The sequence below is a fragment of the Miniopterus natalensis genome, chromosome 15 (genome assembly GCF_054644295.1).
Source record: "Miniopterus natalensis isolate mMinNat1 chromosome 15, mMinNat1.hap1, whole genome shotgun sequence".
Taxonomy (NCBI): Eukaryota; Metazoa; Chordata; class Mammalia; order Chiroptera; family Miniopteridae; genus Miniopterus; species Miniopterus natalensis.
Window position 1 is genome coordinate 40,021,662 of NC_142095.1, and position 27,276 is coordinate 40,048,937.

The 27,276-nt window shown below is 35.8% G+C and overlaps 1 protein-coding gene across 2 annotated transcripts in view; it reads left to right on the forward strand.

Annotated features, from left to right (window-relative positions):
• The first annotated feature begins 171 nt into the window (after nucleotides 1-171).
• Nucleotides 172-27,276, forward strand: part of APPL1 (adaptor protein, phosphotyrosine interacting with PH domain and leucine zipper 1) — a 33,736-nt gene continuing 6,631 nt past the window's right edge. For both annotated transcript variants that reach the window (XM_087825042.1, XM_087825043.1), the window contains exons 1-18: nucleotides 172-278; nucleotides 6,355-6,453; nucleotides 7,703-7,762; nucleotides 8,281-8,352; nucleotides 10,534-10,621; nucleotides 12,086-12,127; nucleotides 12,630-12,688; nucleotides 15,399-15,545; nucleotides 16,451-16,533; nucleotides 17,227-17,385; nucleotides 18,068-18,256; nucleotides 19,929-19,971; nucleotides 21,257-21,313; nucleotides 23,602-23,693; nucleotides 24,090-24,272; nucleotides 25,851-25,903; nucleotides 26,506-26,680; nucleotides 26,777-26,813. In XM_087825042.1, the coding sequence (XP_087681168.1) occupies nucleotides 225-278; nucleotides 6,355-6,453; nucleotides 7,703-7,762; nucleotides 8,281-8,352; nucleotides 10,534-10,621; nucleotides 12,086-12,127; nucleotides 12,630-12,688; nucleotides 15,399-15,545; nucleotides 16,451-16,533; nucleotides 17,227-17,385; nucleotides 18,068-18,256; nucleotides 19,929-19,971; nucleotides 21,257-21,313; nucleotides 23,602-23,693; nucleotides 24,090-24,272; nucleotides 25,851-25,903; nucleotides 26,506-26,680; nucleotides 26,777-26,813 (1,692 nt within the window). In that variant the 5' untranslated portion in view covers nucleotides 172-224. The remainder of the gene's footprint in view (nucleotides 279-6,354; nucleotides 6,454-7,702; nucleotides 7,763-8,280; nucleotides 8,353-10,533; nucleotides 10,622-12,085; nucleotides 12,128-12,629; nucleotides 12,689-15,398; nucleotides 15,546-16,450; nucleotides 16,534-17,226; nucleotides 17,386-18,067; nucleotides 18,257-19,928; nucleotides 19,972-21,256; nucleotides 21,314-23,601; nucleotides 23,694-24,089; nucleotides 24,273-25,850; nucleotides 25,904-26,505; nucleotides 26,681-26,776; nucleotides 26,814-27,276) is intronic.

A 27,276-nucleotide genomic window follows, 5' to 3' on the forward strand; every position in this document is an offset into this window, starting at 1 on the left:
ACAGGCGTCGCCACGAGCCAATGAGCGCGCTGGGAGGCGGGGCAGGGAGGCCGAAGGGGCGGGATTTCCCGCCGGACCGCCGGGCTCCTGGCGAGGGCGGCGGGGTGGGGACTGCTGCGGAGCCTGCGAGAGAGGGTGGGTCGGAGTCAGCTGCCGTGGGTGGGTCGGCGTGGGGCACTGTGGGCGGCCGCCGCGTCTCCTGCCGCTGCGCTCCCTCCGCCACGATGCCGGGGATCGACAAGCTGCCTATCGAGGAGACGCTGGAGGACAGCCCGCAGGTGAGGCGCGGGCGGGCGGCGGCGGGAGGCGAGGGAAGGAGCGGCGCGGGCCGACCCCCAAGCCTGAGGTCGCCGCGGCCGCAGGTGCCCGCCCCAGCCCAGGTGGGCGCCGCCGCCCTGTGCCCCGCTCCCCGGCGGGCCGCGCCCAGAGCCGCCGAGGCCCGGCCGCCCGCCCCGCAGCCCGCGTGGGCCTGCGCCGCTAGGCCGAGAGCCGCGCGCGGGGTCTGGGACCTCGGCGGTCGCCTTCGCCCGTGGGCCCTGCGGTCGCGTACGTGCGCTGGGCTTTCTTTTATTGACTAGAGGTGCGTTTTTATCGCCGTAATGTGAGGCGATAAATCCTGAGCCTGGAATTTTCTCCCCGAAAACCTCTTCGGAGAAAATGCAGGAGGAGAAAGAACCCGGTAGACTTAGTTGATGATTTCTGAGCAAGCTAGGGAAAGAGATGGTTAGTTTTTCTTTGGGAGATGCTGAAAGGCTGTTCCTCTGCCCGTGTAGAGAAGCCCATCTTGGTCCTGGAGCCTCCCCGCCGTGTGTGCCCAGTGTCGTGCCGCGATTGTAGCCGCTGTCACTCGAGCTGTGCGCGGCGTGTGATGGACGGCGCCTTCGCGGCTCCACGAACTGCTGTGCTGCTCCTTGCAGACTTGGCCCTAATAAAAATCAGAATAAAAGCCCCGTGTTGCGTGTTTTGCGCGTTGGGGATGCTGGTGTGATTGCTTTAGCTTCAGACAATCTAGAAAAACAACTATTATGTTTTCAGTACTGAAGAATGAAATCAGCTGTTAAAAACACGTTGGTGTGGGCTGTAACTTGCATAGAGAAACTTCATCCTTAAGTCTGTCGTAGACAATAATTTAAACTACTTAAGACCACGTTGATGGTTAGTTACCACTTAGAACGAAGAAAATGCTCTGAAATGTTGTTCATTTAGAACTGCAGTTTAATACGGCCCCGAAAGAACAGGAGGAAGGGGCTAGATCTCCCTTTTCTGTGTGGCACATCTGCCATGGATTTTTTTTTTTTAATTAAAAATTTTATTCATTTATTTTAGAGAGACAGAGTAGAAGAGAAAGAAATGTGAATTTGTTGTTCCACTTATTTATGCATTCATTGGTTGATTCTTACATGTGTCCTGACTGGGGATGGAACCACCAACCTTGGGGTGTCAGGAGGATGCTCCAACCAACTGAGCTACCCAGCCAGGTGTTGTGCAGAGTTTAATTGCCAAGTTGAAATTAGGCTCTGACTGTGGAATTGATTTGTTTTTTTTCATGCTGAAAGTTATCTTCACTGGCCAGGTGCCTGCTGATAATGTACTCTAATCAGCCTGTACTGACACAAAGAGAAACCCACATCTTGGCTTGACTGCTAGAATAGCCAGTTCAGACTATTAATTTCTGTAGTGTAAAGTTATAAACTATATTTGTTTCATACATTTTGCAAAAATTTTGTGAGATGTATTGGTTAGGTGCACTTTGTTCTTTTACTTTTTTTTATTATCTAAGGCTCAGCAGGTTGCCTTCCTCTTCTTTGACCTGGCCTGGCTTACGTAGCCTGTAAAGACTACACGCAGCTCAATATGGGTTGTCCAGTGCCCGGGCAGTGACTTGTGAAGAAGATACAATCTCTTGACTCATTAATGAACTTTTCGCAGTTTACAACCTGAGCATTAGTCTTTTGTTTTTTTGTTTTTAACAAGAATGTGTTGTATTAATATGTTTTACAGTAATTTTTAATGAAATAGCCACACTGATATTTCAATTTCTAGAAGTAATAATTTTGAACTAGATAGTGTTTATTTGGGAAAATTAGTTGGGGACAACTGGGACTTAGAAAGGGAAGACACTTGGAAGTGATTCTTAGGGAGAACCTGTGACAGGAAGGAAAGTTCTAAATCTGGGATTCAGGATATAAAGGTTTTAATTTTCTCTGTCACTGTTCCTTCTGCTTCAGGGCAAGTCACTCAACTTATCTGAATCACAGCTGTTATAGGTAGTAAATGTTTTCATTTTTGTACCTGGTTATAAAAATATTTACTTCAGAAAAATTGGAAGTACAGGGGGAAAAAGGCAGTTACGTGCCACATACCCAGCAGCAAACCCTGTTAATAGTTTATTTTTTTCTAATTTTTTCCCCTCTTAAACATTTTAATGTAATTGAGATTGTATTGTGCATACAAATTTTATTTGACTTTAAATTATTGCTTAAGTATCTTCACATATTACTACATTCTGAAAAAAAGAATTTAAAGTCTGCATGTTTCCTTAACTAACTTAACATTTGTCCTATTAGACTTTTAGACCTTTCCCTTCATATTTTGCTTATAAATTTTTGTTCTCATTTGGACTATTTATCTAGGATGGAGTGCAAGAAGTCAACTAATAAAGAGTATAGAAACTTTTAAAGCTCCTGATAGGATGTCTTTTTTATTAGATCATTTGATTCTAATCATTAAAAAAAATTTTCTTAATCCTCACCTGAGGATATTTTTTCCATTGCTCTTCAGAGAGAGTGGAGGGGGGTGAGAGAGAGAAACATCACACAAGAGAGACACATTGATTGGTTGCCTCCTGTACATGCCCCAGCCAGGGCCCAGGATTGAGCCTGCAACTGAGGTGCGTGCCCATAGCTGGAATTGAACCCAGGACCCTTCAGTCCTCAGGCTGACGCTCTAACCACTGAGCCAAACTGGCCAGCGCAGATCCTAATCATTTTTAAAAAGACTGCCAGTTGCCATGTAAAAAGGTTAGAGCCAGGGAATCATGAAAGAGTGTCCCGAATTATAGCTATTATTTTTCAGTTTTGATTTATAGTAACTTAAATTAGGGAAGAACTTGCAAATTCAAATCCAGCAGATCAAACATAAGCCTTTTTAAAATTATCTTGCCCAAACCACACCATTCTGTAAAACATCATCTATTGAGGCAAAAAAATCTTACTACTTACACTAGATACCTTGTCCTGGCTTATATATTGTTGTTTTTTTAAACCTCACCCAAGGACATTTTTTCCATTGCTTTTCAGAGAGAGTGGAAGGGAGAGAGAAACAGGAGATCGGGGTTCGATCTCCAGGAGATCGGGGTTTGATTTCGGTCAGGGTACATGCCCGGGTTGCTGGCTGCAGCCAATCAATGACCCTCTCATCATTGATGTTTCTGTCTCTCTCTCTCCCTTTCCCTTCCTCTCTCTGAAATCAATAAAAATATATTTAAAAAATAATAATTGATTTTATCTGTAGATAAATATCTTATCAATAATTATTCACCCATGCTAGAACTGTGAAGGCAAACTCCAGTCCCAAATGGAGGTTGCTTTCTTTGGCATAATAGGAAATACTTAGGTTATAACGCCTACTTTTTTCCTTCACATTTTCACATCTGTTATCGAGATGCTCCTTAACAGCTGGTGATGTTTTACTTGTAATCTTCAAATGTACAGACTTCATTGTTTTTCTTAGTTGCATGACTGGCAAAGTGCAACCTCTCAACATTCAGCCAACAAATCAGTTTAACAACTACTTGAAGCATTATCAGTCATGTTTGTGGCTTGAAAATATTCCTTTGACACCTGGTGAGAGGGAGCAAGTGCCACCATTAAAACTTGCTGTATGGCTCAGCAGTTGAGCATCTACCTAAGATCCAGGAGATCGAGGTTCGATTCCTGGGCAGGGCACATGCCCGGGTTGTGAGCTCCATCCCCAGTAGGGGACATGCAGGAAATGGCCGATCAGTGTCTCATCTTTGATGTTTCTATCTTTCTCTCCCCCTCTCTCTTCCTCTCTCTGAAATCAAGACATGTTTAAAAAACAACAACAAAACTTGCTGTATGGATCCTGGCCGGTTTTGCTCAGTGGTTAGAGCACCAGTCCACTGATTGAAGGGACCCAGGTTCAATTCTGGCCAAGGGAACATACTTCAATTGCAAGCTTGATCCCTCGTTCCCTGTCAGGGTGCATGCAGTAGGCAACCAATAGATGTGTCTCACATCAATGTCTCTCTCTCTTTCCTTTCCACTCTCCGAAAAGCAATGGAAAAAATATCCTTGGGTGAGGATTTAAAAAAAATAAAAAGGTGGCAGGTTCAATTCCTGGTCAGGGCACATACCCCGGTTGCGGGGAGAGGCACCGGATCACGACGTCTTTTTCTCTCCCTCTCCCTTCCTCTCTAAAATCAGTGAAAAGAAAAAATTTGCTGAATGGGTATCTGATGGTAATGGTTTGTAAGAAAATATTGGGGACAAAAGTGGAGCACTTCTAAGAAATATTTGTCACCTAAAGGTACAGAATAATATTGGATGAGAAAACATGGATATTGATAACTCTTGTGTCAAAAGTGATTCACAAGAGTTGAACTCTGTGAAGAAATTTTAGGATTATATTAAGTTTATGCTGCTTGTGTTTTCCTTTTAATGTTTATATGGGTGTTATACAAAATTCTAAAAGTCTCTTTCTATAAAATTTAAAAATTTCAAGACATAAGAAAACTTTATAGTTTAATTGCCAGCACTGTTTTGTTTTAGTAGTATATAAAAATGGTGCAGTTCACAGTGGATGCCATCACAGATTCAATGAAATAGTATTGATTGCATTTTTGTAAGTTGCTAATTTAGAACAGTCATGCAGTGTTGAACATGATATTTTAGTTTTAATTATTGTTTCAAACCTGTTTGGGTTAAGATGATCTTTTTCTTTTTTTTTAATCCTCACCTGGGGACATTTTTTTTTTATTACTGATTTTAGAGAGAGAGAAACATCCATGTGAGAGAAACATCAATCGGTTGCCCCCCTGTACATGCCCATTCTGGGATCAATCCCACAACCTAGGCATGTGCCCTGACTGGGAATTGAACCTGCAACCTTTTGGTGTACTGGACGATGCTCCAACCAACCGAGCCACCTGGCGAGGGCAAGATGATCTTTTAAATTTAGTTCCACTGCAGATTTTTACATAAATGTATTCCTTGAATTAGAATGATAATTTTGGGAGGAAAAAACAACCAAGTGACAGATTTTTCTTAAACATGGCATAGCCGAACAAGGTTTCTTGATGCTTTTCTTTTTACGTCCTAAAATAGCAAGCATTTTGAGAGATGAGAGTGTGGTCACTAGAGCTAAAAAATAAAAAAACTTCTGTTAGATCTAAATCTCTGTGGCATGGGGAAATACAGAACTGAGAACTTTGACTTTGTATATTGGCACTAGTGATTTTGTACTTTTAAAAAAAAAATTCACTTAGCTTTCTCTTCAGAAAATAGGAAGCTAAGACTAAGTTGATTTTTAAAAACCAGCTTTTAACGTTGAGGCATTAATTATTTATAGAATAAAAATACAAGGTCATCTTTTAGATTTTAAGCTGCAGTTATGGTATTTTAATTTTTCCCTGCCCTTGAGATATAAAAAGGTTAGCATACTTTGCCTTGATATGCTGAGTTTCTTTATCTCTGATCCTTTTTATTGACAGTCTTAAATTTACTTACAAGTTTTTCCCCCTTAAAATGAAGATAATTTTTACATGTTCATTGGGGGGAAAAGAAGCCCAACAATATAGAAATGTATAAAGAAGAAGAAAAATAATAACCCCAAATTTTGCACTCAGAAAAGCATAGTTAACGTTTTATGGGCCATGTTGAAGAGGGGCAGTATGGTATTATCTTTGGATTAGGATGGGGAGGGGTTTGGCACTCCTAGAAAATAACACAGAGAAAAAGAAATAATCATATACTAAGTTATCCTGAAATAAGACATGTAAAATATTTATACATGTAATACTGTTAATTTAGCCTTGAACATTTCTGCTGATTTGTTCTTAGTTTAATTATAGACTTTACTTCATAAAAATATATCTTTGTTGTTCCTTCTAAAGTTTGTATGATGTATTTGGAAAATCCCTCTGTTTTAATGAAGTGAAATTGAGAACAAAGAATCCCGACATCTTGGCATTACTATCAAAAGGGAGAAAATGGATTAAAACTCAGAATAATTAGAGCTCTGATATTCTAGGATTTTCCCTTCCTTTAGAAAAAAAAATCTATCTGATTTATATAATAGTTAACATAAACTTCCTGCTTTTATTTTATACAGACAAGGTCTTTACTGGGTGTATTTGAAGAAGATGCTACAGCTATTTCCAACTATATGAACCAATTGTATCAAGCTATGCATCGGATTTATGATGCACAGGTAAAAAGCTAATCACTGACTGAGTGCTTTTTAAAAATGAATCTTTAAGCCCAGAGATAGTGTCTGCCTTGTTTACTGATGCCTACTGCTGACCTGGGCTCATAGTAATAAATACTTATTGAGTGGATGAATAAACATTAGCATTTTGTATTACAGAGCTCACATTTCAATCACTAATGTATAGTTTGTAGTACTACAAAAGTTTTGAAGAGTGAAGCATCTGCCCCTCCTCCCCAAACCCAGTAAGGGCTTTCTTATTGAAACTTACTGATAGTGACCTTTACCTAAGATTTGACTGAAAACCCCATATTGTCACCCATATTTTCCCTAATGATGCTTTTAATCTTATGGAATACTTCCTCTCTTTGAACAGAGGATTTGAAAGTATTTTGCCACTATTTAGATAAACAGAAGGTAATAAAAATTAGATGTAGCTCTGGGGCACAGGAGGTGAATTTAAGAAAATAGAAATGACTAGAGTTTTTTGTTGAACAGGAATAAGGTTTGAGGCTTTGTTTATGAAACTTAATTATAAGCCTTAACAACAACTTGGGTTCTATAATAAACTTTCTTTGGGATTAATTAAGTGCATTCATTTTTTTCCCTTCTAATTTTCTCTCCTTTTCTTACTACATTTTCATTACGTACTTAAAAGTTGTGATAGTTGTTGGGGTTTTTCCTTCTGATTGGTCTCTCAAAATTGGATTTCTGATCACAGATTGATATGTAAAAGAAATCTTATTTTTGTCATTCATCACTGAAAGAACACCTTTAAATTAAAAAAGTATTTCCTTCATATAGCTCTGTTGCTATATTTTATGACTAGGTTGACCACATTTTGGTTGTATGCTATTAAATGCTTATCATGGTCTAGTGTCAGCATCTACAGGGAGGGATAATCAGTTGTCAATGCAGAATCTCTTAAAATTTTGCTAAGATCTGTACAGTTACTTCTAGCTTTAAAGCTTTAACAATATTTAGTTTAATGCTTAGTTTTTATTAGTTAAAAACAAGCACACACCGGGAACGCTGCTGGTCCCTTCCTTGATGGTGTATACTTCATGGTTCGAGTTTCCTTTTAGCACTTTAATGGTAGTTCTCTTTCCAGTGATTTAATGAGGGGTTTATAGAACATGTTGTACAGTGTTTCATGTTAAGTGATAAATAAAAGTTGCGTGGGTATTTTCAACTAAAACTTTTTTCTTATCAGTAATATATTGTGTTAATTTGAATTGATCTTTTTTTATAGAATGAATTAAGTGCAGCAACACACCTGACTTCAAAACTTTTAAAAGAGTATGAAAAACAGGTACTGTATGTGAAAGTTCTAAAAGCATAATTTAAAATAGGCAATGATACAGTATCTGTATAGTTAAGTAGAATTTCTCATCAAGAATCCTAAGCTTTTTTGAATTCACAGAAGTTAATTGTGATATTCCATTGAAATTCCATTATAGCACATACCTAATTTTAATGATTTAATGTTAGATACGGAAGGTATCTAATTGACCTCTTCTTTTCACAAATGAAGAAACTGATGCTTGCTTAAGTTATACAGCTGGTTATTGGAGGAATTGGAGCTTAACACCAAATCTTTGAACTCCAAGTATGGTGTGCATTCCTATATACCATGTTAATTGATTGCTTAGCAAAATTCTAATTAATGTTTATTAATTATATGACTATACTTGTTTATTAAAATATTTTTAGAGCTTATTCAAAATTTTAGAAGTTTTCTGAAGTTATTTAAAAATCTAAATTATAATGTCATTCACAAAAGACATGCAGCATTAGCCCTTTATCTCATCTCAGTTTCTATCCTTTCAGCGTTTTCCACTGGGGGGTGATGATGAAGTTATGAGCTCTACTTTGCAACAGTTTTCAAAAGTCATAGATGAGGTAAGTATTTCATTTTGCTTGAATAAGTGGTCTTATAATTTATTCAGGTTGTTTAGCTTTTGTTGGGAACTTGTGTTATTTGATTCTATGAGTCTCTATTAATAAAAGATTACTATTTAAGAAGGACTTTCCAAATCTTGGTGGCTGTCTTATAAAAACAATACTTTCTTTGTCTGATTAAAACAAATTGTTTTCAAGGAATAAACATACAGATATACTCTCCAAGTCCATGTAACATTCAGTGTTTCATTGTCTTATTTGATGTACGTGGGGAGAGGAGAGTTAAGTGATGGGCTTGTACCTGGGCTCTCTATGGTTTTTCTTTTTTGCCATCAGGCAACATTTTACCATTCAGTTCATTAATCCTTCCATTCCAAACAGCCAATATCAACCCATAATTTTTCTAACTAGTCTCAGAACAAATCACCAAAACTGACCTGGAAGTTAGGAGGAAGAAAGGTGGTGAAAGAGGTTTGGAGAGTCCATAGCTGTTCTCTACGAGTGCGGTGAAAGCTTCTTTTCACATGCACCATTAGATAGTTCTGTCTTGTCCACTCTCTTAACTGGAAAGTAATTTTTTGAAATATTTTAATAATTCATTATAACAAAATATTGTCCCAGCAGATCACTATAAAGAAATATTTATAGGAAATGGAATTTTTTTTATTGTGGTAAAATATACATAACATAAAATTTACTACTGGTCACATTTAGTACATTCATAGTGTTGTGCAACCGTTAGCACTGATGTTCTAGAACACTTTTATCAGCATCCCAAAGGAAACCCTGTGCCCATTAGGCAGTCACTTCCTACTCCTCCCTCCCCTCAGCTCCTGGCAACCATAAATCTGCTTTCTGTCTGTATGGATTTGCCTGTTTTGAGTATTTCATGTAAATGGACTCATACAGTTTGTGGATGTTTGTGTCTGTCTTCTTTTACTTAGCAAAATGTTTTCAAGGTTCATCCATGTTGTAGCATGTATCAGATTGCATTCTTTTTTTTAGTTAAATAAAATTCCATTGAGTGAATATATTACATTTTACTTATCCATTATCAGTTGATGGACATTTTGGTGGTTTTTCACCTTTTGGCTAATGCAAATAGTATTGCTATGAGCATTCGCATACAAGTTTTTTGGGTTTTTTTGTTTTTTTTTTAACATCAGTTTTCATTTCTTTTCATTCTATACCTGGAGTGGGATTGCTGGTCATATGGTAATTTTGTGTTTAACTTTTTGAGGAACCACCAAACAGTTTTCCATGGCTACTGCACACTTTTCCATTCCCACCAGTAATGTAGTAGGGCTCCAGTTTCTCCACATTCTCATCAACACTTGTTATTTTTATTTACTTTTTATTGTAGCCATCGAAGTGGATATGAATCTCATCATAGTTTTTTTTTTGTTTTTTTTTAAATCCTCACCCAAGGATATTTTTTCCATTGCTTTTCAGAGAGAGTGAGAGAGAGAGAGGGAGGGAAGAACATCGATGTGAGAGAGACACATCGATTGGTTGCCTCCTGCACATGCCCTGACTGGGGCCAGGGATTGAGCCTGCAACTGAACCGAGGTACGTACCCTTGGCCAGAATCGAACCTGGGACCCTTTAGTTTGAGGGCCGATGCTCCAACCACTGAGCAAAACCAGCAAGGGCTCATCATAGTTTTGATGTGCATTTTCCTGGTGGCTGATAATATTGAGCATCTTTTCATGTGTCAGTTGGCCATTTGTATATTTTTGATGAAGTGTCTATTCAGCCCTTCCCCTTTTTTCTGTTGGGTTGTTTGTCTTTTATTACTGAGTTTAAGGGTTCTTTATTCTAGATACAAGTTCCTTATCAGATACATGATTGGCAAGTATTTTCTCTCACTCTGTGGATTGCCTTTTTACTTTCTTGATAGTATCCTTTGGTACATACAAATTTTAATTTTGATGAAGTTTAATTTATATTATATGTTCTTGCTTGTGCTTTTGGTGTCATAACTAAGAAATCATTGCCAAATCCAAGGTTATCCTATGTTTTCTTCAAGAGTGTTAAATGGAATTTTTTGACTGCATATTTTTAATTATATTACATAATTTTGTATTCTCTTATTAACATCTTTTGCTAGATTTTGTTTAGTTTATGTAACACTGGTTAAATGTTTCTGTTATTTGGCCTTTTTGGTTTTCCTTTTACTAGCTTAGCTCTTGTCATGCGGTACTTTCAACGCAGCTTGCTGATGCCATGATGTTCCCCATCACCCAGTTTAAAGAAAGAGACCTGAAAGGTATTGAAGTCAAGCTTATGTTTACTTTCACTAGCTATCAGAATATTAATGCCCGTAAAATGCGTATTACTCTATATCTTAATCATTTCTGAATACAGCTTGTGCCACTTTTACTTAGTCACTAAGCATTCATAGGAGCTCCTTCTAGATGTTAAACTAGGTACTGAGGAATCCTGATGTGAATAAGACATCACTTCACTTGGGAAGGTCTGGAAAAGGATATGGGCAGAGGGTTATGACACTATCTATAGGGAATGAGCCAGGTGTTGGGAAGGCTCAAGGGAGGGTAGCAGAAAGGCTTCACCAAGGACGTGACATGAGCGTTGAACAATGAAGAGGAGTTTGCCAGGAGAAAAGAGTCATTATTCTATTGGAGGGAACTAGGAAGCACAGAGGTGCGGGTTGTAGAAATACATGGCTTGTTTTGAGAATGACAAGAAGTTCAGTGTGACTGCAGTGTTGAATGTGTTGGGCATGGCAGGACACAAATCTAGAAATAGATTAGTTGGGACTTGATTATGCTAAAGATGTTCCACTTGAGTTTATAAGGAAAAGAGAAGCCAATGGAGATCTTTAAGAAGACACAATCTTTTTGTTTTTGGAGAGTGGAATAGAGTGAATTTGATGTCTAAGAGAATGGATTAGAAAGTTGTGAGAGTCCAGTGAGGTCTGACCAAGACCCAAACTGAGACAGTGGCACAGGAAATGAAGGTGTGTTTATGGGCTGGAGTGGCAGGAGGTAGGGGTACTAGCATAGCTAGCAACCCATGACTTAGTTGTTTGTGGTGGATTTTCCCCCATTTATCATCATTCAATGATAAAATGAGAGTTTTATAGAGTTGGCTCTGCTTTCTCGTAATTTACAATCTTAGAAAATTATACAGACTTATTTATAAGATATGTTGATAGAATAAAACATTGAACTAATATATCAGTGGATGGTAAAATATTTAAATTATAATGGAATAAAAACAAATGTATTTAGAGATGGAGTTAATATTTGTGGTGGTAATCCTCAAGAATGGTCATTCCAAGGTCAAAAAACAAGATTTTTTTCCTCAATCTAAAAGGACTGAATGTCATGATCTTATTAATAAAATGTTCTTTGTTTCTTATTTAGCATTTGAACTTACTAGAGTCAATATAAAAAAAATGAATCAAGTTAGATTCTGGCACTAAGAATATTTGCGTATCTTAGAATTTGCAGGGGTTTTAAAATTTGTTTTTGTGTCATATTACTGAGTTGTGGTGAGTAGATTTTCTGGAGGTGTAATGTTGCTAATGATAGTAAATGTTCCATAGGCTAGCTGAAACACAGAGTAGCCTTTTCACTTTGAATGTTGAAGTATGAGGTATTATTTAGAGTTTTAATTATAGCTTAAATGCCAGTTACTGTTTTCTAAAAAAAAATATTAAGATATTTCATAAATATGCTACACTGAAATTATTCTTGAACTTTTCCAGAAATATTGACATTAAAGGAAGTGTTTCAGATTGCTAGTAATGGTAAGCTCTTAATACTTTACACAGTTATTTTTTGTAATGATGCATTGTTTAAATCAACACAAATCTGTGGCCAGATTTTATGCAATAATTGGAAAAAATGAATCTAATTAAAAGTTTAAGTGAACATTATTTAAATCAGTGTTGTTATTTAAGTTGTACTGTTTACCCTATAGAAAAATTTAAAAGGAAGTTAAATCAACTCTAGTGATTTGCTATCTTTATAATATCTAAAGAGGTGATATAATGTTTTCCCTGCCTTGTTTTCCTATATATTCCAAGTTTTCTTTAATGAACATTTGCTATTTTTGTACTAAAAATACTTCTGTAAACTTTTAGTGGATTACATTTTCCTCTGAATTAAATATTTTTACCAATTCAATAAGTAGAAGCATACTTTAGGGGAACATTTGTTGAAAGATGCATATATGAACACCATCGAAAGCATTTATAAGTTTTACAGGGTACTATTTTATTGTTGTTAATAGTCATTTCTGTTTTCCAGATCATGATGCTGCAATTAACAGATATAGCCGATTGTCAAAAAGAAGAGAAAATGACAAGGTATTACACATACTTACTCTTTTAGTGTCCCAGTTAACAACTGTTTCATTAGGTGGTCTAGTTTTTCCTGTTTAAAAATAGTTGCCAGCATTTATTTTGTATATTTTGCTGTATTGCTCTTAGTCTTTTCTCCTAATTATTTCAAAGCCTTTCCGATAATTGTTATCAGACAATTAGTAATTGTCTCTTTAAACAAAATACTTTTTGCTGACAAAATTTTATAAGTACACATAACTATTTCAAAAATGTAAGTGATGCCCAGTATATAACATGCTTCCTTTTGCTTTGTATTTTGATAATAGTGCATTTGTTCTGTTATTTAACCCTGTATTTGAAAAATGTCTTCTGAGATACAGTAGTTACTCATACATGACTCGGTGAAATTGTTATGAGAACTTTTTCATTCACAGGGAAAAATATATATAAATTTTTTGATACTTCTTTCAAGGAGCTAAATCCAGAAATATTACACTATATTTGAGGAGAGAAGCATTTGAGTCAAGACAAACAACAGAATATTAACAAGTTCATCTGGATGCTCCTTAAGGTCATTTCTCTCTCAGAGCCTAATCCCAGGGTAGATGAGAAGGCCTCCACCTGATGTTCGTGTGTGAGGTGATCTCTGTGCTGGGAGTGGGTGTCTGTAGCATCGGCTGCAGGTGCTGGTTGGCACACAGTGACCACCTGTGGGAATCTGAGTGGGTGGGATTTACTGTACAACAGCTGCTGTGACACAATAAAGGGAATGCTTCTCACACAAGATTCAGCAAAAGATCTGCTTTCCTGTTCTAATTTTAGTTCACTGATTACTTGATGGTATAAATATTGATAAATACATTTTGAGATCTATATTACTTTGTTACTTTGCCTTAGAGAAGTAAAGGCTTTAGGTATGAATTTTGGTATATTTTACATTGCCTCTGGCTACTACAGGTATTTTTTAAAACATTCTTTCACCAATTTCATTTCACTTAAAAATATTAATTGAGCACCTACTATATGTTGGGTACCATGGGGGGAACAGTGTGAATAGGCTCCACTCCTGCCCTGAGGGAGTGGATAAACCACATTTCCTGTGTGAAGGCATCTGACTGGACTAGATGCCAGAGCACAGGATGAAGAGAATGCATGGGTTAACACTAAGTTAAGTGCAGTAATAGAAGTCCTAGCAAAATGCTGGGAGAGCACAGAGAAGGCAGCAGCTAACTTTGGTGAATTGGGAAAGGTTACACTTGTAGGAAGTGACATTTGCATTGAAGATGAGTGGACCTCACTGGTTTGGGATTGGGGAGAAGGCATTCCTAGAGGAAAAACAGCTTTTGTAGAAGTGCATGGTAGAGTCTGAAGAATGTTAAGGTTTAAGAGTACTGGCTCTGGAGTCAGACTGCTTGGGGACGAATCTCACCTCTGCCACTTATTTGCCTGAGTTCACACGCTGGTTACTTAGTTTCAAGCCTTTATTTCTCTTTCATAAAAACTCAGTAGGTGTTAAGATGAAATGAAATAATGCATGCAGAGTACTGGGCTTATAGCAAATTTTCATTAAACTCTAGCAATAATAATAATGGAACCATAATTCTTTCATTATATCGGGAGCATAGGATGTATTTGGAGAGGTATGGCAGAGATGACAAGCAAGTAGTAGTTTGGGGCCATATTACTGTGTTCATGACTTGGAAATTTGTGTTAGAGGAAGTGGGCCACCACCAAAGGACTAAGTGAATGAATAACAGTGCACTTGTGCTACAGGATAAAAATACTAATGGAAATGTGAAGGGGACCACTGGAGGAGTCCACTGAAAAGGCATCAGAGTAGTTTGCAAAGACATTAGGAGAGTCTCAGCTAAGGTTGTTTTGAAAGTGGAGAGGAAGGAATACTTCTGGAAGGTAGTTAATAAGAATTGGTAAGACTTATGGTAGTAGTAGGAGTCAAAAATGAGTCCTAGAATTCTTAGATAGGATGGCTCTTGGAATAATTAAGAGAGCTAAAAAACAAAGTAGAGGAGCAGGTTTCATGGGGAAGATGCTGTCTACATTTTTGTGCATTTCCAGCACGTCCTCCCCACCGTACACACACACAGCTCAGGTGGACATGCGCTTCCTTTAACACTTGGGAGAGAGAGGAGTAGGAGGTAAAGTTTGGGAGTCATTTGTGATGGGCTATTATTTGTACTTGATTGGTATTCTCAGGAAAACGGGAAGGGAGAAGAGCCCAGCACATACTGCATAATAGGTGTTCAGTAAATATTTGTTGTCTGAGTACAGGAACTTAAGGGAACACTCGTATTTTAAGTGTGGGTGAAGGAAAACAAGTACAAGATAGGAGAAGCAGCAGGGAGGGAACCAGGAGGAGAGAGTGGTACCATGTGAACTGACAAGGTCAAAGACTATGGCTAAGCTATTACCAAACAATTGTCTGCCTTTCCCCTGTGTAGTAGACTTTCTCTGCCATGCTTATTTTATTATTGTACCATTCTTAGTTATATGCAGAATTCTGCTTTTAATGTGTTTTAAAATGAAGTGGTTGGTAGTAAAACAGGAAAACTATCTTAGCCAATATTTTGCAGGATTTCTAATATCTAAGAAAATAGGAAAGCTATGCACAGTTGCTGGTGATGTACTTTTTTCTTTGGGTGTAGGCTTCACAGCCACTACTAAAGATAATTCAAAATTAAATAAATAATAATACTTTTAATCTTTTCACTTAAAGGCAAAGTATGAAGTAACAGAAGATGTCTACACTTCCAGAAAAAAACAACACCAGACTATGATGCATTATTTTTGTGCATTAAATACTCTTCAGTACAAGAAGAAAATAGCACTGTTAGAACCTCTACTTGGGTACATGCAAGCTCAGGTGAATACTACACTGTGTTTTGGATTATAACTACCCTAAAAATTTTATATTGAGTATGATACTTATGTTAAATATAAGGATATTATATTACAATCTAAGGTCAAAATACAGTTTTGTGCTTGTGTTTTAAAAAGTAATTTTAAAATGTCATCAGGATGTTATTTTAAGGAAGTTAGGGAGAACGGTTTTCCTTGCAGATGAAGATTTCAGGTATTTTATGGTAAATGAAACCACTTACCTTGTATTTAGATCTTGATTGTCACAGTTGGGGACAGGGAACCAAAAGCTAAGTGAATTGTGGAGATACACCTATTGCTGGAGCTTCCACTCATTCTCACTTCATGATAGATTCGAAAGAGAAGTCTGAGTTTGCTTCATGTTGTTTGCATACTTCCTGAGTTAAAAACATTAATGAACTCCAAAGTGTCCCAAGAGGTGTGCATCAGGAAGGGGGCTAGAAAATTAAATTTGGCTAGTATGAGATGACAGCCCCCTAAAGATAAGAGTTTAAGGAAATATGAATATTTCTTCAAGTATGAGTATTATTATTCCTCAGGTAAAAAACTTTTTTACCTTTGTATTATACATGAAATAGTTTATCCATATGACTGACTTGAAATGTTTTAAAATTTATTTTCCAATTTAAAAAAATTGCTTACCATATGCATGTATTAATATATAAAACAATGTACAGTGAAATTTAAGTTTAGTTTCTTCAGTGGCTTCATGCCCAGCAGAAGTCATTGTAAACTACAACCTATTTTTACACAGATGGGAATAATCCTTTAATTTTTACTTACCCATGTATCTTGGAATTTGTTTATATGATTCACTTAAAGTATTTTGTTTGTGTATGTGGGTGTTTCTGTTGTTCACCCTCCCACTCTCACACCCTCTTGCCTCAGATAAGTTTCTTTAAGATGGGTTCTGAAAACCTCAATGAACAACTGGAAGAATTCTTAACTAATATTGGAACAAGTGTACAGAAGTAAGTATTTTCTTCCTTAAAATTGAAAATGAAGTTATGTGAATGATAAGTTAACAGCTAAATGTCATAATCTAAAAATATTTGCCATTTAAGTCCCTGCCATGAGAGTGTTGCTCGCATGACTCATGGACATTTCCTGGTTTTTCACCATCTTTTCCACAGAATATGAACTCTGAGTTTCATAACAGTGTCATATCTGATGGTATTTTATTGATTCTAAACTAGGTTTTATGTCTGACTATAACAGACACATAATAGTAATTATCCATAAGTGAATTATCTTCATGGTTACCTGAATTGTGGGGGATAGATGGGAGATCACTAAATAAATCTTGTTTTTCAAGCCATGAAAGCTAAAAGAGAGAAAGAGAAAGCAGTTCTAATCAGGTTCAGAAGTCTGAGCAGTGATATAGTCAATCTCAGGTATAGAGGGAGGTGAAAATGATTGTTGTTTTAAAGGCTCAGGACAGAACAGTTTGAAAATTCCTCTAGAGTCAGACATTGAATGTATCTTCATTAATATCTGTTTTAAATAAAATGTAAAGCTGTTTTATAACATGTTCATGTTACTTTACCCATACCACTGTTGCTCTCTTTAAGAAAATAGATACAAATAAATTTCAGATAAACATGAGTGGTAAGGAGTCCTTTGTCTGTTGTGGTTGGTAGTAAATAACCTGTTGTTTGTGTTAGTGTTCGCAGGGAAATGGACAATGATGTAGAGACCATGCAGCAGACAATAGAGGATTTGGAAGTAGCCAGTGACCCTTTATATGTGCCTGACCCAGATCCCACGAAATTTCCTGTTAATCGAAACTTGACCCGAAAGGCTGGATACCTTAATGCTAGGAAGTAAGAAAACTATTGTTATTTTTATATATTGTATGTCATTTAAAGTAGTAGCAAGTGAATATAATATGTAATTGATATTGTCTGCCAAATTGTTTTGATTTTACTAAAGGTTAAATCTTGTTAGTGGTATTAGTATTTATGTGAACTTTTTGACCTGTGGGATTCATGAGTGATTTTCAGAAGTAACAAACTGTTTAGATATTTATTGAATAGTTTAGAATTATTTAAAAAAGTGAAACCAATTTGAGTTTAAATTTAGCATAATGTGAATGCTATTAAATGTTATTTATCATACTTTAAAATATATGTAATTATACCATCAAGTCAAAATTTAGTTTTTAGCTGAAGATAGGATAAAGCAAGTTAACCATAGGAGTGAAATAAGTTCTTTTGTTTCTAATTTACACCCTTTAATGGTTGAACTATATTTTATGGAGCATCATTATAATAGCTGCAATTTGATAATTTCCAGCCTTGTTTTGGAAAATATATACACATACTCACAAGTGGTCAGCATACATGAATTTATTTTAGAGACTGAAAAATGGATATTTATATTTTCTAGGTGCCTTGGTGCCTTTTTGCGGGCTGGTCCTTTGTGCTGTGCTTTATCTTATGTCTGGCTTATGATGAGATTTCATGCGTGTTGTAATTAAAGAGTGAATGCACTTTCTTCATTTAGTAAAACAGGCTTGGTGTCATCTACCTGGGACAGACAGTTTTACTTCACTCAGGGTGGAAACTTAATGAGTCAGGCCCGTGGGGACGTAGCAGGAGGCTTGGCCATGGACATAGACAACTGTTCAGTAATGGCTGTGGACTGTGAAGACAGGCGGTACTGTTTTCAGATCACCTCCTTTGATGGAAAAAAGTTAGTATTTTTCCTACTATTAATAAAGTCTGTAATATTTTAAACTACTGAAATGCAGGATAATTCCTTTTCATTCAGACATTTTATAGATATTTTAGGCTTTTTATGTATTAAGATAATTTTTGTGTAGAAATGAGTTGAATTGTCCTTTCTGACCTGGTTAAATGATGTCTTAGTATTTTAAAGTTATCAAAGCGAGGTCATATGGTAAAGACCAGCAATTTCTTGCTAAGACTGGTCAATGAAAATCCTGCATGGTGTGGGGAAGGCAGCACAAGTTAGTGGAAAGAGCCCCAACCTTGGGGTAAGAAAGTTCAAATTTTGGACCCACTACTTACTACGTGGTCTTAAACAAGTTACACAACCTCCCTGAGCTCCATTTTTGTACATGTAAAATTGGGGGAGGTCATAATCCCTATTTTGATAATTGTTAATGAAAAATTGAAATCTAACATATGTAATGTGTCTAGCATGTACTAGGTGCTAACAATAATAAATATTTCTAATCAAATTATTTACATGCCATTTAAAAATTTTCTGTTATGTTTGCATTAAATGAGAATCCATAGAACAAATTTTTGAAAAGCACAGAAAAATATAAAAAGGAGTATGAAAAAAAGCTATAATCTCACTAACCAGAGCAACAATTAACTTTTTGGTCTGTTGCCTTACAATTTTTATTTTAATTACAGTTTTTAAATAGTTGAGGAAATACTATATATATAATTTGGATCTGTATTCACTTATTAAAAACATTTTATAACAGTTGTATATAATCCACCTAAGGATACACACCATAATTTACAAATTTTCCTAATGATAGATGTTTAAGTTATCTGCAAAATTTTCCTACTTAATTGTTTTTTATCTTTCTTATTGTTCAGAGCAGCTCTGGGTTCTCTGAAAGTCATTTTCTCCCTATATTTATGTACATCAAAATGGTTGTTTAATTTCGTATTCCTTCTATAAGCATATAGTGAATGTCAATTACAATATTACTGTGTACCAGTAATCATGCTAGATGTTGGGAGTCCCCGTATTCATTTGTCACAATTATCAAACTGTTAATAACTCATTATAAGTACTTATCTTTTTGTATTTTCAGTTTTTTGTTAATGTTTGACATGATTTCCCATTTCACATTCCTGATTTGATTAAAGATTAATAAAAATTATTTTTTTCTCTAACCCTTAAAACATGAACATCTATAGAAAAACTGAATATCCCTATGTTAGCGGTTAATATATATTGAAAATTTTTATTTAACTTTATTCCATAAGAAATAATCAGTAATGAAGTAAAATTAGTGTTTTATATTAGGGTCAGTTATTTATATTTGAAGTATGGGTATCAGAAGGTTGAAATGGATTGTCTTAGTTGCAGTGCACCTTTGCTATAGGCTGTCTTCTGAAAAGTAGCACCTGTTTCTTTATTGGTACAGTTTGGCATAGATAGCCAATCAGGAGTTGTTAAAATCTAAGTCCTGGTGCCTCTGGTGGTCTCCTTTTCCTAAGATACTAGTTGGTTATGTGTATTGTGTGGGGTGTTTTTTTTTTTTTTAATACTGATTGGTTTTATACATACCTTTAAAGATAAAAAGAATTTCTCAGATCATGTTAAAAGTACTTTAAAAGAAGTTGAAGGTCCAATTCTTCTTTTTCTTTTTTTTCAGATCTTCAATTTTGCAAGCAGAGAGTAAAAAAGACCATGAAGAGGTAAAATTTTATCCAGTTAATTTCTTCAGCAACATCTGAAGATATTTTGCTGATGACAAAACAATATGTTCATTATAGAAATTTGAAAAATTCTGGTTAATTAAAAATACCTTTTAAATAGAAGTTTATTGTCCTTAAACAACATTCTTAAGTTTCTCAAAGAATTTTATAGTTGGACCTCTGAGGAGAGAACCTTAGAGATCATCTCTCCCCTGTCTTTTTAAAGGCTCTGATTGAGAAACGACCTTGTGACTGTTGCTTTCTGGCAAGCTATTGGTATCATGAGGTGACAGTTTAATTTATTCACTTCTCTCAGCAACCCTTTAAGAAAGTATCTGCTGCATTAAGAATCTAGTGGCAGCAGATGTGGCATGGCAGGAAGCAACTAAAACTTAAACCTTAGGGAAATGAAAGACAGAAGAACAAAAGTTTGGGAGTGTCTCTTCTTCCTCACAAGTATTTTATTTCTGGCTCCATTTTTACTTGTAGTACACCAAATATGGAAGGTAAGTTACTGTTAACAACTGATGCTTCAAAACTTTGTCTTGAGAAATAGTCTTCAATGAAAATGTATTATAGGTTGATTTTGAGCCATTTTATCTGATATTATAATTGTTTTGGTAAAAGGCAAGGTTACAAATTATGTAAAGATCTACATTTATTTACTACTTGTGGAAAAGAGTAGGTATTAAAACTTGGCTTTTGGTCTCTGAGGCACACAGACAAATGTCTGCTCTCTGCAGGGTTTACTAAACAGAATATTAGTATAGTTTAGTGAGGCTCATCAAGCATTGGACCTCTCGAGAGAGAAACAGAAGGTGTGAAGCAGAGAGAGTTTTCTATGTCAATTTTTTATAAACCTGAAAGAAGGGAAGTATGTAAAATATATTTACCAGGAATACATTTAGCTCCTAATTTTTTTGCATTGGTGTTAATGGTATCTGAGTCCAGACTGTCTTGTTTGGTGGGGATTAAGGAGGAAGTAGTATAAAAAGATAAATACAGACTACTAAATTATAATTGAACATGATTGCTATATTTTTTTATTTCCTTGTATTAAATAAATCTGGGACTTAAAAATAATAAATCTGTTCAGTGTTCTGTTATACCCTCATATATTATTGCATGTATATGCTTATGTATATAGGAAGATATTTATCTCATAAGAAAGATTATGTGTTACTTCTAATGAAACATATTTCATTCAAATATTGAACATTCTCTTTTAGAAGAGGAGCATCGTAGAAGAATTATTAATCATATTTTCTATTTTTTCCTCTTGCAGTGGATCTGTACAATAAACAATATATCTAAACAAATATATTTAAGTGAAAATCCAGAGGTAATATTTTTATTTTATCATATCTAGATCTGGCAAAATTTAAATAATTCTTGGCTAATACATTGTTTATTAAGTCATAATTCTCTCAAGTTCTGTAACCTTATTAATTTGCCTTTGAATGAGTAGCTTTAATGTATCATGTATATAATGAGTAATCTGGTCTTCCTAGAACAATAAATTATTTCAAAGGTACTGAAATCAGTCAATAAACAAATATTTACCAGGCCCCGACCTTGTGTTAGCTCTGTGTTGAGCACCATGAAGAAGGGGGATGGGGAAGAAAACTAAGCCATGGCCTCTGTCCTCCAGGAGCTTATGTGTGTGGGAAGACAGGACTAAAACTTCAGCATTTCAAATAGAACAGTATGTAATTGAAAACACTGTGATGACTAAAAGCCTAGGACTTGAGAACGTTAAGATGAGTGTGGACTTTGGAGAAAACTGTGGAGATGGTGGAAACCTGAGCTGGGTAGGCTTTGTCCGTGTTTTGAGGAAAAGAAAAGACATTGCAGATAAGAGAACAGAAGTAAAAGCACAAATGTGGATCTGGTATGAATCTAGTTGTGTAATTGGATTTGAAGGTTCTTGTTGGAGAATAGAAAACTGAAATGTGCATACCAGTCACCTGGGGATCTTAAAATGCATTCAGTAGGTCTCCAGTGAGGCGGCCTGGATTCTTAATTTTGCCAGTTACCTCAAGTAGCAAGGGTATCAAACCAGATGAACTCAGCACTGTAGACATAGCCATGGGTACAATCCAGGAAGAACTCTGGAAGGAATAAAGGGGTTCCACATTGCAGTGTAGTTGGGAAAAGACTTGGCTTAGGACAGGAGCTGCCTCATGTGCTATATACCTAGGCACTTCCCACGGCTGGGCGGGGGCTAAGGATTTCAGCTGAGGCAGAGGGAGGGCTAATTCCTCCAGAAAGTCCTCACCCTTCTAAGCCTTAAACTGTTGGTATAATGGTTGATTAGATGGGAGTGTCTGGGGATATACAGGAGTCCATTATCATAGTTCAGGTATGAACTGAGGAAAGAAGAAACAGTGAATCATAGAAACAGGTAAAAAGAAATTGACTGAGCTAGTTAGCAATGGACTGATATAAAGGAGGAAGGAGACAAAGATGACTTCCAGGTTTTAAAACCAAGTGAAGGGAACATTTTGGAAGAGTTCTGTTTTTTGTTTTAATCATAATGGCTTTGAGGTGCCCTTCTAACACATACGATTTAGATGCCTAGGAAAAAGTTTTGAGCCAAAGAAGCAAAATCTCAGACCTCAAAAATATTAGTAGTTTCTCATAGTTTTAAAATAATCTTATGAGTTTAAGAAATCAGTGCACACTGTAGAGAAGCCTTGTGCTTTTAGTAACTTGATTTCCTGTCAATCTACTTTTCCTTTCTGTTACGTTAAAATGCAAAAAATTAAAATGCAAAGTAGATGACTTGTTAATACCTGGGGAATACATGAAAATACAGTGTTTGGCCTTGAAAATTTCAGGCTTATTGTACTTTCCTATCAAGGATCAGAACTTAAGTTTTAATTATTATTTCCCAGATTATCCAGAATTATTTTATCTATATTAATGAGAGAAGAAATTTTGATCAGTTTGTGGCATTGTCTTAGTAATTTTGCTAACTATAATACATAGAAATGTAAAAATACTTTGCGATTATTTTTTCTAATGTAAATGCCATTTTATTCAGCCAGTGTTTTAAATAAAAGAATACATTTATGAATATTTCTTATTGAAAGCTTTCTTGCTTTCAATTTTTGGTCTGAAAATAACCATGATAATTTTATCAATTAATTAATACATAGATATTTTTAAGCATAAATTGATTCTGAAAAAGTATAAAAACTTCAGCATAGTTATAAAATACTTTTATATTTTGTGACTATTTCCTACTCCTTCTAAATTTCTTTATTTAGCAAATGTATTGAGTGTCCAGTATGCCAGACACTGTACTAGGTGCTAGCAATACAAACCTTAATCCAAAAAATCTCATAATTAAAAATGTAAAGAAAAAAAACAGTATTTCCTAATATGTAGATAGCAGGAAAAACTCAGATCCTCCCACCCACACATTTACAGGAAGTAAGAGAAAACAAGTTATAATTCTGGAAAGTTAATTATGTATCTTAATATTAAGACAAAGTACATGGAATACTCTAGTAACTCCAATTTACATTTTATGTGTAATTCAAGAACATTTCGACAATTCAGAGTTATAGTCAAACTTTTGGTTTTCTTGCTTTACTAATGTTAGTCCTTTTTTTAAAAAAACAGGAAACTGCTGCACGAGTAAATCAGTCAGCTTTGGAAGCTGTCACTCCTTCCCCATCTTTTCAGCAGAGGCACGAGAGCCTGCGGCCAGTGGGGTGAGTTGCCAGACTGTGGGTTAGTTAGAGAACCGTATGGGGTATTGAACACTTCAGTTTTTAGCAGTGCTGCTTAGACTAGTATGAAATAGTTCCCAAACAACATAGAAACTGTATTTTCAAATTGGTAAATTTACTAGCCAAGAGTGCTGAATAAATAATTCCAAATTTTCTTAGTGTTTATCTCTAGATTGAGTGATTTGTATTTTTGAATTTAATAATTGGAAAGAAAAGTTTATTGTTAAATAAGTAGCTGTGGTTTGGGATTATGTCTATTAAAATTTGTTCTACTCTTCTCATTGACTTACAAAATTGTATTTACTTTTCTTATAGTTTAAGTGTTCAATTTCCAAAAGAGAAAACTAAATGTAATGCCTTCTTTTCTTTTGTGCTTAGACAATCTCGACCATCGACAGCTCGAACCAGCAGTTCAGGATCCTTAGGATCTGAGTCCACAAATTTGGCTGCCCTCTCTCTAGATTCTCTCGTTGCCCCAGGCACCCCAATACAGTTTGACATCATTTCTCCCGTGTGTGAAGATCAGCCTGGGCAGGGGAAAGCCTCTGGCCAAGGAGGCAGGTGGGTAATGGCATCACAGGGATATTGTGTCTGTGAAGTTTATGATTCCATTTCTATGTTTGAGAGTCATCTCTTACATAGCACGTGCATCAGCTATGTTGTACCTTGTTGAATTAATTACCTAACATAATTTTGATAGTTGGGGAAGAATCATGGCAGGTTTTTCTCTCTGTTTTCTGCCTTAGATAAATGAGTTAAGATAATTTAGTTTTTAAAAATATTTAATTCTGAATTGCTTATCAGCTCTTAGGTATTTGCTATTAAAAAGAAAGCTGACAGGCCTATCTTTAGGTCGTGACAGTATTTTTAAAATTCTTGAGAGTAATACATGTGCTATAGGTTTATTAGAAAATATTATTCTGTATCAGAATAAGAAATCTCCAGGAAGGTACTAAATCATTATTATACTATGAATTATTAATGAACCATCTTTTGTTTATATAATGAGAAATATCCTGTCAAAGCATTAAAATTTTTCTTTGGCTGTGGATGAAGGAAACGTGACTTAAGGCAAATTACTTACTAAGCAGGTTAGACACCTAATAAATTGATGATATATTAATTTGGATATATATGGCTGTAACCAAGAAAAGGTAATTTACATTTGATCACAGAAATATAATTAGTATCTGATATAATAGATCAGTCAGACATGTACTAGGGAGATAATTTCCTGTTAACTTAATGCCAATGTTATTTTAGAACCACTTAGAACTTTGCTTATAAAACTAACTTTGAATTGTACTTTTTTGCTTCATTGTGAGTGTGCAGGAGCCAAGCACACTAAGGAGGGAGGTAGCTTCCATCTCTGGTTAGCTTTCCTTCTTGCATTGTTTTTCTAGTTTAAAACTAGAAAAAGTTGAAATTATCATAGTTAACTTGCAACATATACTTAGAGAATCTAAAAAGAGGTCTTTACCGTCCCAGGAAATGTCTGGCATTTTTCTCAAGTAGCTAAAATTGAAGCTAAATCAGCTGTTTCTCTGTCTTAGTTTATGTAAATTCATGAAATTTTGCAACGTGGTTTATTATGATGTTGATTTTTGTGTGTGTATGTAGCTGAACTTCCAATCCATCCACATTTTCTAAAATGCAGCAACTTTTGAGTTCAGCCTATTAGCTCAGTCTGAGAGCTAGGGCCTTCATCTGAGTAAGTTGGTCATCAGTAGTGTTCCTTAACTGGATGGGGTATTTTAGAATTTTATTTATTTATTTTTTAAATTTATTTTTTAAAATATATTTTTATTGATTTCAGAGAGAGGAAGGGAGAGGGATAGAGAGAGAGAAACATCAATGGTTAAAGAGTCGTCATTGATCGGCTGCCTCCTGCACGCCCCCTACTGGAGATTGAGCCCGCAACCTGGGCATGTGTCCTGACTGGGAATCGAACCACGATCTCTTGGATCATGGGTAGATGCTCAACCGCTGAGTCACGCCCGACCGGGCTAGAATTTTATTTTAAATGTATGTACAAGGTTTCATGACTTAGTTTTTAACTCAGGTTTCAGTGATTGATAGTCCTTCCATGTGGCTCATTGTAACTAACTGTTCGTTCATAATTTTTAAAAAACTTTTCAGGCGTACAAATCCATTTGGAGAATCTGGAGGAGGTACAAAATCTGAAACTGAAGGTAAAACAGATGTGCAGTATTTTTATGTTTTAGAAATTTTAAGCAGTAAACTGTGAAGAATTTGTTGTTTACATTTGTTCTGCTGTATGCTGCTTTAACGGTATCTTTATTTACTTCACAATTTTCTCTTTACTTAGTACACTTAAAGCAACAGAACTTAATTGGATTTAAGATTTTGTTATTCACACAAAATTACAGAATATTTTATTTTTGACCTCATAGTCAGAGTCTTAATGCATAAGATGTCCTTTAAGTTTTTCCTTACAGCAGATGTTTTCTTCTGGTACTGGAGCATAACTTTTTTTTTTCTTTTTCTAGTAGCTATTTATTTTTATTTAATTTCAAACTTATAGAAAAGCTGTAAGAATAGTACAGGAGTTCTTTTGAGTTAGAGCCACCAATTGTTGAAGCATAATCTTTGCTATTTGAATTTGAGACCTTAATTCTCCTGTAACTTGAACATGGTAGTTAGGAGTTATCTAAATATTTCTGCTAGGTTGAATTTTTCACTGGAAAATCTAAAAGGAGGCAGTGTATTTTATTCTTTAGGTAAAAAAAAATGTGGGATTTAAAAATACATAATGTACCTTGTTCTGTCGTAGATTCTATTCTTCATCAGTTATTTATTGTCCGATTCCTTGGTTCTATGGAGGTGAAATCAGATGATAATCCAGATGTTGTTTATGAAACAATGCGCCAAATCTTAGCTGCCCGGGCCATCCATAACATCTTTCGTATGACAGAATCGCATTTATTAGTCACTTGTGATTGTTTGAAGTAAGTAGTAACCTCTCCCTCAAAAAACTGTAGGAAAAACATGAATATAATTCCAGCCTAATTAAAATTTGTTCAAATTTTTAATTATTATTATAGGTTAATTGATCCACAGACACAAGTTACAAGGCTTATGGTGAGTTCTGCATGTTTAAAGCTTTAAGTCTCTTTGGGCATAAACACACCTTTTACATTAGTAATCATGATTCTCTGTAGTCAGATATGGTAGTATCAATTACAATCGGTCTTTAGGTTGTTATAATTAAGTCTATGGCCATCTCTCCAAAAAAGTTACAATCGAACATTCCATATAACTTAAAGAATCAATACAGTCTGGTGTGATACGTAGTGTTTATCCCTTAGCTAGGGAGTATATATCACTAAAGAAACTAATAGTGGGATTGCCCTGGCCGGGTAGCTCAGTTGGTTAGAGCATCGTCCCGACAAGCTAAGGTTGTGGGTTCAATCCCCATTCAGGGCACATACAAGAAGCAACCAATGAATGTATAAATAAGTGGAACAACAAATCAGTGTTTCTTTCTCTTTCTCTCTCTCTTTCTCTCTACCCCCGCCCACCTTTCCTCTCTCTCACTAAATCA